This window comes from Ailuropoda melanoleuca, chromosome 5 (assembly GCF_002007445.2).
Source record: "Ailuropoda melanoleuca isolate Jingjing chromosome 5, ASM200744v2, whole genome shotgun sequence".
NCBI classification, from domain to species: Eukaryota; Metazoa; Chordata; class Mammalia; order Carnivora; family Ursidae; genus Ailuropoda; species Ailuropoda melanoleuca.
The window spans coordinates 51,910,564-51,926,810 of NC_048222.1; the positions used below are offsets into that span (position 1 = coordinate 51,910,564).

The window sequence follows — 16,247 nt, forward strand, 5'->3', positions numbered from 1 at the left end:
ATAATAAAAAAATATTATTATAAAAAAACAAAACAAAACAGATTTATGAGGGTGCCTGAGTGGCTCAGTCATTAACCGTCTGCCTTCGGCTCAGGGCATGATCCCGGAGTTCTGGGATCGCCCCACGTCGGGCTCTTCCTCTGGGAGCCTGCTTCTTCCTCTCCCACTCCCCCTGCTTGTGTTCCCTCTCTCGCTGGCCGTCTCTATCAAATAAATAAATAAAATCTTTAAAAAAAAAAACAGATTTTTGGTGTCTACTCTTGGAGTTTCTAACTCAGTTGGTCTGGGGGAAGCCCAAGATTTTGCATTATTAATAAGTTCTCACATATTAATGGATAAACTTCTTATGCCCCTCCCTTCTCCAATATTTATTTACTGAAGCCCTAACTTCCAATGTGACTTTATTTGGAGACAGGGCCTCTGAGGAAGTAAAGTCAAATGAGGTCATAAGAATGGAGTCCTGACCCAGTAGAACATATCCTTATAAGAAAAGCCCCCAGAGACTTCCCTGTCTCTCCACCATGTGAGGACACCATGAGATGGCAGCTATCTGTAAGGTAGGAAGAAGGCTCTCACCAGAAACTGAAATCAGTCAGTACCTCCATCCTCCATCCTCCAGCACTGTGAGAAAGGACATTTCTGTTGTTTATGCCACCTAGTCTCTGGTATTCTGTTATAGGGGTCTGGGCTTACCGACCTACCAGGAGATCCTGATGCTGCTGCTCCAGGGACTAGACTCTGAGCACTTCTCCAGTCCTCCTGATGTTCTCCTTGTCAACCTGGCCTCTGTGCCTTGTTGCCATGCTTTCCTCTTCTTCCCTTACTCCCTCCCTCACACAGCTGTCAAGGCCCACCTTGGGCCGCACTTCTTCTCTGAAGCCTCCCAGCTCTCCTGCCCACGGTAATTATCCCTCCTCTGAAAGCCCCTAGTACTCTGTCTTTAGATCCATCTGATATTTAGCGTAAACTACCTTGTATGATTATTTTTCTATTTACATGGTTGTTATAGCTTCACCGTAAGGTCCTCAGAGTAGATACTTTTTCCCATGTCTCACACCCAGCATAGTGCTTTGCGATTTCCAGAGTGTGCTATGTTACACAACCACGGAATGTACGGAGAAGGTCACAGGAACGCGGGTGTGATTCCTTCAGGTGTCAGTGTCCTAGGTTTCTCTCTCTGCCAGCCACTTGGTAATGCAAAGTTGGGGTTCACAGGGAAATGTGCTTGTTGGTTTCCTTGCTTAGCTTCATTTGAAGAGTTCTTTGTTCATGTTTGCAGAAGAGAGGGGTACTTTCTAGACAGTAATCTAATGATGATGATGATGCAATAAGAATGGACATTTATTGAGAGTTTGCTGTGCCCTAAGAGTTTCACGTGTATTACTACTGGTGATCCTCCCAGCAGCCCAATGGACTTAGGAACTGCTACGCTAGCCATTTTCCAGATGGGAAAACTGAGGCCTAGAGAGGTTAAGTGATTGATCCCAAGGTCGTATAGCCAGGCAGAAAGAGAAGAGATGCTTGGGCCATGACTGCACGGTTACACATTCCCCCGTCTTAACCTATGTATCAGCCCCTTGTCCCCTCTTTTCCACATCTTAGCGCATTTTATGCCAGAGGATTATACAGGCTTGACCCCCAACCTCTAGAGTTAGAGTCACTATTTTCATACCACGTAACACAGTTCATATTTCTTTTTCTAAGTTAAATCAAACACTTAATAACAGGCTTAATTTCTAGTGCCAAGGGATGACTGAAGAAGAAGATATTCCATGTCTTTTCTCAGAAGTTAGTTACAAAGGGCCTATGGAGCTTGTGAGGCAATAGTCTGTGGTATTTCAATTAATGCCACTGACCCCACTGGTCACAAAACCTGTTCTTAGTGAATAAAAAAACAAATGTTATGCATCGGTAGGTCCAGGGATATAGTATTGTATTTTGCTTTCTTGACTCAGTGATTTGTCAAATGTTTTTCTGACACCTCAGTTTGTCAGCATTTCCATAAACTTCCCAAACAACTGATTCTAACCTGTTTTACTTTCCAATCAGACCTAAAACAAACAAACAAACAAAAAAACCCCAGCAATAATAAAACATTAAAAAATACAGTTACCTGCAATAGGAAAGTGTTATATAATTTTGAAAGTACCTGTTTTATCATTGACTTAGCATTTGCTTAATTTTAATCACTGCATTACATAATTACTCTGGCAAATTTCTTCATTAAAGAAGATTGATAAATTATTCAATTACATAGACACATATAATGTATATATGTGTGTAAATATAAGGTGCCTGTGTGTGTGTGTGTGTGTAGTTCCCACTACGGATAATTCTCCTACCTCCAGAGCAATTTTGAGATCTTTTGAACCCTAAGGAGGAAGTTTAATTGGGCTGGCTGTTCTAGCTCACAGATTTAAATCTAAGGCCCTGAAAGACTTCAAAATCTACCATTTTGGGTTAATTATACTTTGGAATTCAATTAAACTAATTTACTTTGCACAGAAAAGTGTGTTCTCCATATTTCTTTTTTTAAAGTTTTTATTTAAACTCCAGTTAGCATACAGTGTAATAGTTTCAGGTGTACAATACAGTGATTCAACACTTCCATACAGCACCTGGTGCTCATCACAAGTGCCCTCCTTCATCCCCAACCCCTATTTCACCCAACCCCTCACCCACCTTGCCTGGGGTAACCATCAGTTTGTTCTCTAGAGTTGGTTTTTTCCTTTGTTTTTCTTGTTTCTTAAATTCCACTTATGAATTAAATCATATGGTATTTGTCTTTCTCTGACTGACGTTTGCCATAGCATAATGCTCTCTAGCTCCATCCATGTCATTGCAAATGGAAAGATTTCATTCTTTTTGGTGGCTAAGTAACACTCCATTGTGTGTGTGTGTATATACACACACACGTATACACATACATATATGTGTGTGTATACACACACACACACACACACACACACACACACACACCACATCTTCTTTATCCATTTATCAGTCAATGGGCACTTGGGCTGTTTCCATAATTTGGCTATTGTGGATAATACTGCTATAAACATTGGGGTGCTTATATCCCTTTGAATTAGCATTTTTTTTCTTTGGACAAACACCTAGTAGTGTGATTGCTGGGTCAAAGTGTAGTTCTATTTTTAACTTAACTTTTTAAGGAAACTCCATACTGTTCTCCAGAGTGGCTATACCAGCTTGCATTCCCACCAACAGTGCAAGAGGGTTCCCTTTTATCCACATCCTCGCCAACATCTGTTGTTGCTTGTGTCGTTGATTTTACCCATTCTGATAGGTGTGAATTGGTATCTCATTGCCCTTTTGATTTGCATTTCCCTGATGATGAGTGATGTTGAGCATCTTTTCATGTGTCTGTTGGCCATGTGGATGTCCTCTTTAGGAAAATGTCTATTCATGTTTTCTGCCCATTTTTAAATTGGATTTTTTTAAGTGCTTTATGTGATTGAAAAAGAAATGCCAGGACATTTTTGGATAATTTGAAAGTGCAGAAAATTATAAGCAGGTAGAAAAAAAAAACCACCATGATTTTACCACACAGAAGTAAATGTTCCCTTATTTTGGAATCTTATAAAAGAAATTTACTATCCTAAATCTTTACTAATTTAACATGATTTATTTCACTAGCCCATGCCTATTGTACTGCTGAACTATGTCATGAATCTCCCCATATCTCTCTATCACTGTTGCCAGCCCAGCTTCCAAATTGTCTGCTTGCTTCCTTCTTATCTCCCTTCAGTCTTTTTTTGAGATGTCAGAAAAACATCCTACTTTTTCACACTGCCCCTTGCTCAAATCACTTCCATGGCATCTATTGCTCTTGGATGAAATGACGGTCTCAAAAGGACACCCAGAGGCAGTGCGGAATATCAGACCAGTAATTTGAAGACCTCTGTCCGATTTTGCAGGGTTGTTCTGAGATTCAAGTGAGAAAAAGGTATTTGAAGATGCCTAAAATCTGTAGTAAACTCCAAGTGTGAGGACTTATTATTTAGATCTTTGAATGCAATGCCAAATGTCAAGTGTTCTGTTTCTATAGCAAAACAAAAAGTTAATTTTAATTTTAGAAAAATATACATTACTTCCAGGATTTATTTTCAACAATATTAGCCTTTGATATTTCTGTTTCTATAGCAAAACAAAAAGTTAATTTTAATTTTAGAAAAATATACATTACTTCCAGATTTATTTTCAACAATATTAGCCTTTGAGAGGCAAATAACAGAGAGCACTTCATTTTAGAAAACAAGGTTCTAATACCACTGATATTCTTCATGGCCTTGGAATGAGATCCGGTCCTCACCCAACTGAGAAATGAAAAGATGGACCACACACACACACACAGAATTGTTGATTTTATATGGCTAGTATTAGGACAGTCTTTCAACTATTCATGTTAAAAAAAAATGAAGAAACAATGAAAGTACATCTGTTCTGACGTACACATACATAGATTAGTGCACTAAGAATAGTAATTTCCCCATTGCGTGGCCTACAACAAATACCTGTTTATTCTGTGCTGTGAGGACTGTCTTATTTTGCAAATGATTTTACCAATGACTCTCAGTTGTCTCAATTTGACATTAGGTTTCCAGAGAAGTTGAGATGCTGGGCAAGATAAATTGCATTGTGAGAAATGGAGATCTGAGATTTTGATGCCCTGGCCAGAATGTAATGGAAATTTTCCTGTGGATGAAAAACTAAGCCACTATTTTTTTTTTTTTTTCATTCTGGACAGCCCAGTCATCAAAAGGTGATGTTTATCTCACTCCAAACAGAATTATTTTGATGCTAGACTTGCTTATTTTAATGTATTAATCTTTGATGATGCAAAGGAGAGTCGGCATGAAAGAAAAACCTAGCAAAGCCATGAAGATTTGCCTTTGTGTCAGTCAGGGTATCAATAGCAAACGGTAATTTTGGATGGTTTAAGAAAGTGACTGAAGTTTTAGGTAGGGATTTAGGGAAAACAGAAGAAGTAGTGGAGCTTTTAACACCCAACCGTCCATAAAATATGACGGACAGAAGCAGCTACTGGAATCTCGAAGAAGAGGGTTCTCTAGGGGAAGGTACTTTGAAAGGACAGTCTGGAATGACCCATGTCCAGAGGGAGCCTGGAGAAAGAATACTTGAGCTACTCTTGCCTCCCACAGAGCTTCATTGGAGCCCCCTACTGGCTGACCCAATGGGAAACAAGGAGTAAGAGAGTTCATAGCTGTGGGGCCCCTGGGTGGCACAGTGGTTAAGCGTCTGCCTTTGGCTCAGGGCGTGATCCCAGCGTTCTGGGATCAAGCCCCACATCAGGCTCCTCCGCTGTGAGCCTGCTTCTTCCTTTCCCACTCCCCCTGCTTGTGTTCCCTCTCTTGCTGGCTGTCTCTCTCTCAATAAATAAATAAATAAAATCTTTAAAAAAAAATAAAGGAGAGTTCATAGCTGTAATCTGTAGAACCCAGCCTTCTGGGGCAAATAACGGTATATTTGGACAGGCAGATGGAAAACATTTAGCAAAGCCTTTCACTGCAGTTTATCTAGCATCTGGCACAAAGGCTGACACATGGTAAATCCTCCTGAAGAGGAGTCAGTTGGAAGCACATATGAATCTGTCAGTGGCCTAAACTGAAAAGTCACGTACTTCATTTTTTTTCCCTAGTTGCTTTTGAGTTTTATGTAACAGATTAAATAAACATGATTTCAATAGCTTAATACAAATTAGTAATCCTATTCTCTCCATCTAATTTTACACAACCCTTTGTAAATCTCCAGTGGCACTTAGTACCTTTTACCTTGTATGAGAACTACTGAACTTAAGTAAGCTTTTTTCCTAAGTGGGCACACACACATACATACACACACACACACACACACACACACACACAGACTTCGGATGCTCTGCAGTGTCTAGAACAGGGCTGTGAATATACTTTCAGTAAAGTTTGTTGAAAGGTTTGTAATTTTATCAACTCAAATATGAGGACTATGTCATATTACATAATTTTTAATTTCCTGCATTTAACTTTCTACCATTCGTTAGTTCTAAAACTCACTGAGCACCTATTTTGTATCTAGCGTTGTTCTAAGCACATAGATTTCAAGGATGAGTAAGCAAGGTCTCTGTCCTCCTACGGCTTACATTGAGATAGCAGAGAAATATAAACTAGCAATCATGATATGACTCAATGTGCTAGGGGGTGTTACAAAATGATATTTCTGCTGGTGGGGGACAAGGGCGGGGAAGATTAGAAAAGGAAGGTGGTCCAAAGCTGCAATATCCTGCACACAGACACAGTAGAGTCTAGAGAAATGAAAGCAGGCTATACTAGAAAGGGTTCTCTGAAAGCAGTATGCATTTTCTTATATTCAACTTGAATTTTTCCAATGTGATTACTTCCAATTAATATGTAAAAGGTGTCCTGGACACTAAGCATACCCCGTAACTGCAAGCAGAATGAAGAGAAATTGGAAAGCAAAGGAAGAAGTTAGTTTGGAGATACAGTTTGTTGCTGACATGAAAAAAAAAAAAGATTATTTCCTGCAGAGAAGGGGGATTTAGTCATACTAAAATGAAAAGCAAGGAGCTTGAAGTAAACTCAGTTATTCAAAACTAGAGAGAAGAAAGCATGGGCTGTAGAAAGTACTAAATACTCTGATTTCTGATTAAAATAAGTAGGAGATGGTGGGAAGTACATTGTTTCTGCCACTTCTCTACATGACTTTGGTATGTTTCTTAACCTATTTGTGACTCCACTTCTTAATCTGAGAAGTATGGATCATACTGCCAGCCTCCAAGGATTATTGGGATGAACTGCAGAGTGGTAGACAACTTACTTGCTACACAGTATTGCTCAGCAGGATAGTAACCTTATCTGACACTTGCCATTTCCACTTTGGGAAAGGATTCGGCATACTCCAAACCATATCACATCGCCCCTCCTATTCAAGTTATTTGTGCTCAGCTCTTTGACTGGACTGAAAGCCTCATCCAGCTGTGAATGTTATCAGACCAACTGCAACACTTGAAGAGCCAAATGTCATCAATTCTCCATTTTTCCCCTGCGCTACTAAAACACCCTAACATTTCCTCTTGGAAGGCAGTGCTAGCTAGTTGAATTCCACTGGCCCAGGGATAAAACAGTGGCATAAAATCTTTTGGATGGGATTCCGGATCTCTGGTTACCTCTGAAAGGCTTCCCAGCTAAAATGAGAAACCATTTCTGACTGTGCTGTCCAATCAGTCTTAAACTGAAAATGGCCAAGTGGATTTTAATATTACCGCCCCATGTAAGCTGATGGGTGTTTTCGCCCATAGGGGACATCCAGTAAGTTATTTCTTTATTCTGAAGCCAGTTCTTTTGTGGAGTAAATGTTATCAATGTTAAGTTCTCCTACATTTCTGGTAAGAAGAGATCCTTTCCACAGTGAGACATTTCAGAAGGGTTCCTTTTCACATATGGACATCACTCCCACAGTTGGAGGAACCTCATTAGAGATAATTAATGCCTTATACATAATGTATATATTGAAGCGTATTCACAGAATCGAAACGTGAAACAGTAACAATCTGATTTCCATTTCAAATTTAAATACATTATACTCTAGCAGGAAACAGGTCATTAAAATGACCAAAAGCATCTGATTTTTTAAATAAGCAGGGGCTCAAAGATATTGCTCATAAAAAGTTAATAGGAGGACAGATCATAGAATAAAACATTTTATCTCCTATATTTTAATTTATATAGTCATTATAATTTTTTTTCCTTATGAGCCAGTTGTAGCTTAGACATAAATATCCCTTTGTCTATAAAGCTTTTGAGATTCAGGTTCCTCAAGCTCTTACGAAAGCTTAGATAAGGAAGCAGAATGTGACAGAGTAGCTCAGTAAGTAATCATTCTGTGGTTCATTCCAAATTGTGTTACCCATTGAAAAAAATTCCACTTAATATGTTAAACTTTTATACATTTTTCACTGCCTGCTACTGAATGAAATATTCAAAGAGACCTTGATATAATGAAAGAGCTGTTAGAAAAGTTTTTTATAATGAATATTGTAATCAAGATGCAAGAAAAGAATTTTGTACCAGCTTCTAAAACTGTAGTAATATAACCCTGAAAAACAACAGCAGAAGTATAATTTTTAAAGCTAACTACCCCAATCTAAACCATTGGATCAACTGTAAGAGGAAGAATAGGTGACAATTAGTACAAATATTAAATTAATTTCTAATATTACACAAGACCTATTACAGTATTTCTGTGTATTGTAATGGTGCAGAGAAACCTAAGTGACTTTCAACTGTATCTATTGATCAAAAATTGGCAGTGATGTGAATTTTGTTTTAAAAGCAAAATATTTTTTCCTAGTAGAACTAAGCTGTGGCTGTTCTTGACATAGTGGGATTTCAAAATTAAAAGCACAAGTAGATACTTTGCTGGACAGTTTCTATATCCAGAATTTCTTCCTCTTTCTACCAGTTCATGACTCGGTTTACCCACTGGCCTTTCTGTCTTTCCTATCTTTTCAAGTTAAAATGCTCCCTCTTCTGATGTGACCTCTGTTGCAACACTTCTCACTTCAGTCTAGTAATAAGAGCAGGGTGGCCCGATCTTGGCATTACTGCCACTTCGAGTCAGATAAATTTTTATTGTAGGAAGCTTTTCTGTGTACCACAGATATTCAACTTCCCTGGTCTCCACTCACTAGATACCAGTAACATGACCACCACTCCCAGATATGACAACCAAAACTCTCCAGATATTGCCAGATGTCCTTAGGGAACCAAATTACCCCTGCTGCAGAACTGCCCTATTACAGCAACTGGTATATATAACATCATGTTCAGTTTTGAATATATGCCTCAATGTATGAAACTTCAGAGGTGATACTCAGTAAATACTTATAAAGTGAACACAGAATAAGATGGTGCTTTATTACTGCAATTCATTGTTAGAATAATAAACAGGTTATTCTTATAAAATGAACTCTCAGTTTCACTTGAGGACTTAATATTTCTATATGCATTCTGGATTGGCTTATTTCCCAATATTTTGAGTAGAAAGAGAAGATGATGTNAATAAGATGGTGCTTTATTACTGCAGTTCATTGTTAGAATAATAAACAGGTTATTCTTATAAAATGAACTCTCAGTTTCACTTGAAGACTTAATATTTCTATATGCATTCTGGATTGGCTTATTTCCCAATATTTTGAGTAGAAAGAGAAGATGATGTTTTTCCAAATTGATAATTCTCACTTGAACTCTGTGGTTCATAAATTTCTAATGGGACTCGATCCCTAGCAGTTTTTCTTTTCTTTTTTTCCTCTTTTTTATTACTAGAGAAAGATGATGTCTAAATTTATTCCAAAACAAAGAAGGAGGGATTCAAGGTGAAAATGAGAGAGAAAGGAGTAAAGGAAAAAAAAAGAGAGGAGGAAAAGAAGTGAGCAAGATACAGTAGGTTATTCTATACTTAGAAGACCCATTTGTGACAAAGTTGAATTAAAGTAAACAGTTTTGGTTTTGATTTTGACTTTTTTTTAACTCTTCTATTTAGGTAACAGTTTTTAAGCATACACAAAGCAAAATGTTGTTAGTCACATTTCAAAAGAGAGCATCTGGGTAACCACCACCAGGTCAAGATACAGCAAACTGCCAGCCCCTCAGAAGTCCTTATTTCCTACCCCCTGGAGAGAGCCGCTCTCTCTACTTCATAGAAATCCTTTCCTTGTTATGTGTTGTCATTTTACTGTGCATCCCTGAACACTGCAGTTTAGGTTTTGAAATTTTTATACATTTAATCATTCAGTATATATCCTTTAGTATCTGGTTGCTTTTATTGAACATTTTGTTTGTTCTGATTCATCCGTGTTGTGTGTCACTATAGCTTTTGTAGGTTTATAGTTCTACAGGATCTCACTGTATGAATATGCCACAATTTATTTGACTGTTCGACTGTTAATGGACATTTTTTTTCTAGTAAATTTTCTTGTACGTGTCTTCTGGTACACATGCATACGTATTTCTTTTGGATTCGCACCTAGGAGTGGAATTGCTAGCTCATAGGGAAGGCAAATCTTCAATTTTAGTAAATAATACCAAACTGTTTTCCCATTTATCCTCACGCCAAAACTGATACACATAATGTAGTTTTGTGTGCTGTGTCATCTATGCTAGAAGATGGGCTGTGTGTGTGTGTACACACATGTATACCTATAAAAGCAAAACAAAGGTTTCATAAACTCAAATTTTCTGGGAATAAAACTAGAGCTCTATATGATGCATTAGAATTACATTCATATTGATAAAGTTTGGAACATCTTGAGGGATGATGGATTCAAGAGAACATTGTTTTGAATATCTCCGTATCTGTTGACAACCCCTCTTGAGCTCAACTCTTTTTTCCTTTCTTGAAATATCCCAAGATGTAACCTGGGTTTAGTGTAGCACACGGAAAGGAATATTTGCAGCATTTAATTGGGCACTCTCAGAAACCACAGTGGTAAAGGCAGGCGAACAACCTACCTAGCACATACCTTGGTATTACAGGCAAAGCACCTACCTTTGATGGAGTTAGAAAAGTTCAAATATCCATGAAGAAACACGGACAAGTCTGGAGCATTTTCATCACAGGAACAGAAAAATCTGTATGCTTTCTTTTCTGAGGCTTCTTCAAGAATGAAGACAGTGTCTTCATATTCATTTTTATTATTTCTGTGGTGCAATTTATTATGTTCTCGAGTTTGAGCCTGCATTTGGCTCTTTGTGACTCATACTGACATTTTCAATAATCTCTCAGAAATGCCTGATCTTAAATGAATATAATTACCAAATATGATAAATCACAAAGCAACTTGAAAGACAGGTTGCTTACCAGTAATATCCTAAAAGCTTATGAGGTAGGAAGTTTGCCACATGAAACAAATCTGACTTTCCAATAAAATGCTTGCCTCTTGGTCCATTTCAAAGTAAAAGTTAAAAATTCTCTCATGTAAAATCAAAGTAAAATTATATTTCTCTTCTGGAAACCCCAGAGCAGATTTTACATTTAAAGTCAAGATCCGGGGAATTGTCATCATACTTTGGAAGTTACCAAGAATGGCAAACACTACATTCGTATACTGAATTGAAAAGACTATCACAGCTGTGGATATTCAAAACTAAGTTTCACTAAATTTTATGAAGTTAGTATCACCGAGTCAACCCCTCATACAGTTTTAGTATTAAGCAGATCCTAGTGCTAGTGAAATCATTTATAAAATTGTAATTCATGAGCGCTAAAACATTTTGATAATTTTCTATAAAACGTAATCCTCAATTCTTATTGATGGTTTAATTTATTATAGTAAAATTATTAATAGTATTTATAATAATTCTTATGTTGAATTTAGTTGTATCCAGCTTACTCTATTCTCACATCCAGTGTGTTACTTACTCTGTGAGGTCTGAGTGTCTATGAATTTCTTTATCAAGGCATCAGTAGTTTGGGTATAAAGACTGAGAGCATATCTCAGAGACTGAAGATCTGGGCTTTTCTCCAAGAAATTCTTTTTCAGGCCATTTCCTCCTGCATGAAAGTATTGCTAAAAAGAAAATAAATAATAATAATGTAAGCAGAAGGCTTCAGAAAGAAGTATCGAAGGAAGGATTTTATTGCCATAATAGTGACGCTCAAATGGAATAATACAATATGATCAAGTGAAATAATGACAAAAGGATAGTCCTAATGCTTTCCCATTCATAACCCTGTCATTCAGGTCCCCTCCCTATCTCTGAGCTGATACTTTACATCACAGACCCGAGATCCTTGAAGCTAAAGGTTTTTCCTCTCATTCAAAACTTTAGTTAAGCATATGGAATCATGAAGATGCAGAGGTCAAAAGGTTTATAGAATGACAGGTGTAGATAACAATGGTCAACCTGATTATTGGCTTGCTTCTGGAACATAAATTATCTATCTATCTATCTATCTATCTATCTATCTATCTATCTATCATCTATCTATCTATATATCTATATATATATATAGAGAGAGAGAGATAGATAACCAGGGCTGTCAAAATTTCACAACAAAGGTAGTACCTGGTCACATACTGTCCNATCTATCTATCTATCTATCTATCTATCTATCTATCTATCTATCATCTATCATCTATCTATCTCTCTATATATCTATATATATATATAGAGAGAGAGAGAGATAGATAACCAGGGCTGTCAAAATTTCACAACAAAGGTAGTACCTGGTCACATACTGTCCAGATACTAGCTTGAGATTGTAGGCCGGGTGCCTGCTGCTCCATTTCCCCTCTCTAAACACACAGTAGTGCAGATATAGACCAACCTGAGGGTGCAGAGTGGTCTTTGGAAATCCAACATCCCCTGAGCCTTGTGTCTGATGAATGTAATAAAACATAGGGATGTTTTTTATATTATCACCCAATAAACTCAAAACATTATAATATTTCTATAGTTAAGATACTAGAGAAGATATATGCTCTTTAATAATAAATACAGTCACTGAGGGATGTTAGCATCTTTCATGCTGCAAGTATTATATGCACACATCACTTGGAAAGCAGAATATATACAAATATGTTACAGAACTAAGGATATTTTTTCTCCCGACTATTTATAGATGGTAACATATTTACAGTGTACTGTTAAGGTTAGATAAATGGTTTTCCCTCTCTCCCTGTCCTGACAATACTAAACTATACACTCACAGCAACCTGACTTGCTTTGATCTATGATTCTCACAGAATGCCATATTTTGAGAAAGCTCAACAAACGATGCTGATACACTCTTCCTAACTGGGTATGTGTCATCCCTTTATCCCACTCATTAAAGATTTCTGAAGTAAAACAATTCAATGAATTGCCTACTCATAATTACCTTAATTTTCTCCCCTATTCAAGGGGAGATGCAGAAAAATATTCTGGGCATTTGTAGGCAGCTGAGTGTGCTTTCAGATGTAAAGTAGAGAAGATTCAGGGCATAAACCAGAGAAAGCAGACAATGGGGATAGAATCTGAAGAAAGACTGCTACCACTACAGACACCCTCCCCAAGGAGAAAAACCTTTGGTCACTTAAAAGGGCCTTTCCGGACTCTAGCTGGGTGCATTGCGAAAACACAAGCTGTGCCAAAAGCGATCTATGTTTATGAAAAGGGGGCCTAGAAAAGTGACAAAAGCCTGTTCCTTTTAAGAGGCGATGAGGTATAATACCGAAAAATGTCCCTACACCTTGATCTTCCAAAAAAAAAAAAAGTTAAAATACTTTCACACACAGGAAATCGTTATTGTGGACTATGAGGCCAGAATTGTTTCAAGTGCTTTGGTGGATCAAAAATGTGATGGCGCCTTAGTTCAGGAAGCATGATATGATGAAAATAGTAAATGGATATATTGAGAGGGGAAGGTTCGACTTGGATTTGACTGCTTCCCTAGAGGAATGGAGGGGTGCTCTCTGGAGGTCTGTTTATATAATGAACCAAAGAGCCACCAGATGTAATAAGTCACCCTTGTGTAGTGTAGCAGTGGGATAAAGCGAACCCGGAATACCATGATTTCTGGGCATGTGTGGGAACACATTCTACTTCTCAAATTTTTTCATACAAGCCCCATTCTTATCAAACCTGAGCACAAGTGCTAGAAGATTATGATAAAAAGAAATACAAGAAAAACAAGGAGCAGCACCTAAAATGATATTTTATCATCTCTCAGGACTATGGAGAGTTGTCAGGAAAACTTGCAACACACTCTGAAATGGAGCAAAAAGATTAGTGGGTGTTCTGCCTAGCGTGCCTGTCTGGGATATCTTTGCTTTTCATTGTCTTGGAGCTATTTAAAACTCTGTAAATGATTGAAAACGGATAATCATGTAAATGACTCTTGTCCATAGAAATGCAAATTAAGTATTTCTGGTGGGATGCAACTGATTATTGTTCTGTGGATACCTTTTTGCTTCTATTTGTAAGGTGATTTCAGCTTTCCTTATTGCTGATCTTTCTGTGTGGTTCTTGGCGTTCTCCTATAAGCTAATTGTAAGATCTTACTGGTGCACTCCTTAACTGATGAGTTAAATAGCATTTTTGAAAAGTTTTATAACTGCAGGAATGTCACAATTCTGCTCTACTTTAAAAACTGTTCTTTAATGGTGTATATAAGGCAGCATGGTGACAGCATTCACAAGGACGGGCACGGTTTTCACTGTGCAGTTTGTGAGGCTGTAACTATGGGCTCTTCCTGACAGCATCACTGGTGGGGTCTGTGTTCCTGCCTGTTCTCTCAGCCTCTGTCCCTTAACAAATGTTTATTAAACTTGTATTGTAAACCAGACCTTGTGCTGAACGCCAAGGATATGAAGCCAAAGCGGTGCAGAGGCTGTTCTCAAAGGGATTATAATCTAGTAGGAAATGTCACCGAAATGTCAAAGAATGACTCCAATAATGTTGCAGGTGTAAGAAAAATAATTGGAAAATACAGATACTGGGGGCGGCAAATATTTCTGGGGGGGAAGGAGTCCATAAAGTCCAGAGAGGTGTCATCTTTGGTGTTTATCAGTTTTTTTTTTTTTTTTTTTAGCCCTGCCATTTTTAAATTCAGCAGCCACTAGATGGTCCGCTGTAGCGGAAGAGAGAAAGAGGACAATCCCACTTATGTAACCAAGGGAAACTGTGGGAGTCCCAGCTCTACTTAAGGAGACTTGAAGTGGTGGTTCTCATAATCTAGTTCCTTGGTATAGTTTAAAATACACCGTTTGCTACTCTTACTCTGCTCTCATCACTAAACTTGTGGGGCCTGGGAGCCATGGGCTACGTCTGGGCAGTAGAGGACCTGGAGAAGTTGTGATGACTTTGTACCCCTAAAGATTCACAAGGCTCATTAACATGTGAAAGGCTCTGAGACCCACTTCCACTTCAGTAAAGCAATCTGCTTAACCTTTCATTAACATAAAAGTTACTTGGCTTTAGGACACCTATCACATGGGACATCTACTAGCACTCTGGGGGACTGATGTGTTCCATGGGATGTGATTTAGGAACCTGTAGGAGAGAATAAGGTGACTAGACTTCATAGAATGGAGATATTTCTAAGGGTCNCCAGCTTCTTAAAGTTACTTGGCTTTAGGACACCTATCACATGGGACATCTACTAGCACTCTGGGGGACTGATGTGTTCCATGGGATGTGATTTAGGAACCTGTAGGAGAGAATAAGGTGACTAGACTTCATAGAATGGAGATATTTCTAAGGGTCTAGAAGGCTTCATGGAGGAAGAGAACTAGAGTCAGGCTCTGAAGGCCTAGACTGTGCATTTATTCTTGAACCCTCATAATTGTATAGGAGAACATGTTTTTACTACCAAGACGTTATTTCGTAGGTCTCTGGGACATGGGGAACCAACCTTGAAGTGAAAACATAAACAAGGAATAAGTTTGTTCCCAGGTAAAGCCTAAGGGCCCCCCTAGAGCTTTTGGTTATGATACTGAACTGACTTGACTTCTTCCATTGTAGCCAGAGGGTATCATGAGTCATTCTTCTAAGGGCTCTGGCAGGATCATTAGTGAACAGTAGAAGATGCCTAAGGGCAGAAATGATGCTTTTGCCTCCTAAGTGCATTGTATGGTAGGAGATGTTGCGAGACAAACTCTGGACAGAAGGTAGCAATTTTGGGAGAGAAAACAAGTTGCAAGATCCTAAGCATGAGAGCTTCCCTTCAGTGAGCACAGACAAATAACACAGGCCACCAGCTCCTAACTCAGAGCGCGGAGGAAGTGACTTCTGTGGTTATGCAGATGCAAAGTGGACGAGAATGTTACTTTAAGGAACCCTTTCACACAGTGCTCAGAACCTGGGTGACCGCTCCAGAGAACATGGGTCTGTTTATCTCACTGGCACACATAATAAGAAAGGGGGCGGCAAATATGGCATACACCCTGGCATTTGGAGATTTCCCGATCAATTTTGACTCTGCAAGAGCCCCTGAAGAAGCAGGAGCGTAGAATTTGTATTTTGCTGAGGTTTAGGTCTGAAGGTTATAAATAGGAGGCTGATGTGTGGGAGCGAATGTCTTAGCTATTAAACCAACGCCGCTTTCTGCAGCTCAGTACAGCTTAGTTGATCTCCCTTCATTATAGGAAGCACTGGGAGGGGGGTTATATGCTAGAGGAGAATTTGTGTATATGGGGTTTTTAAGCCATCCAGATGTTTCCCTTATGC

The 16,247-nt window shown here is 38.4% G+C and overlaps 1 protein-coding gene across 1 annotated transcript in view; it reads right to left on the reverse strand.

Moving 5' to 3' along the window:
- The window catches only part of UNC13C (unc-13 homolog C), a 586,721-nt gene that overhangs the window by 40,552 nt on the left and 529,922 nt on the right, over positions 1-16,247 (reverse strand). Inside the window, exon 31 of the mRNA XM_034661708.1 lies at positions 11,458-11,605. Coding sequence (XP_034517599.1) covers positions 11,458-11,605 — 148 coding nt within the window. The remainder of the gene's footprint in view (positions 1-11,457; positions 11,606-16,247) is intronic.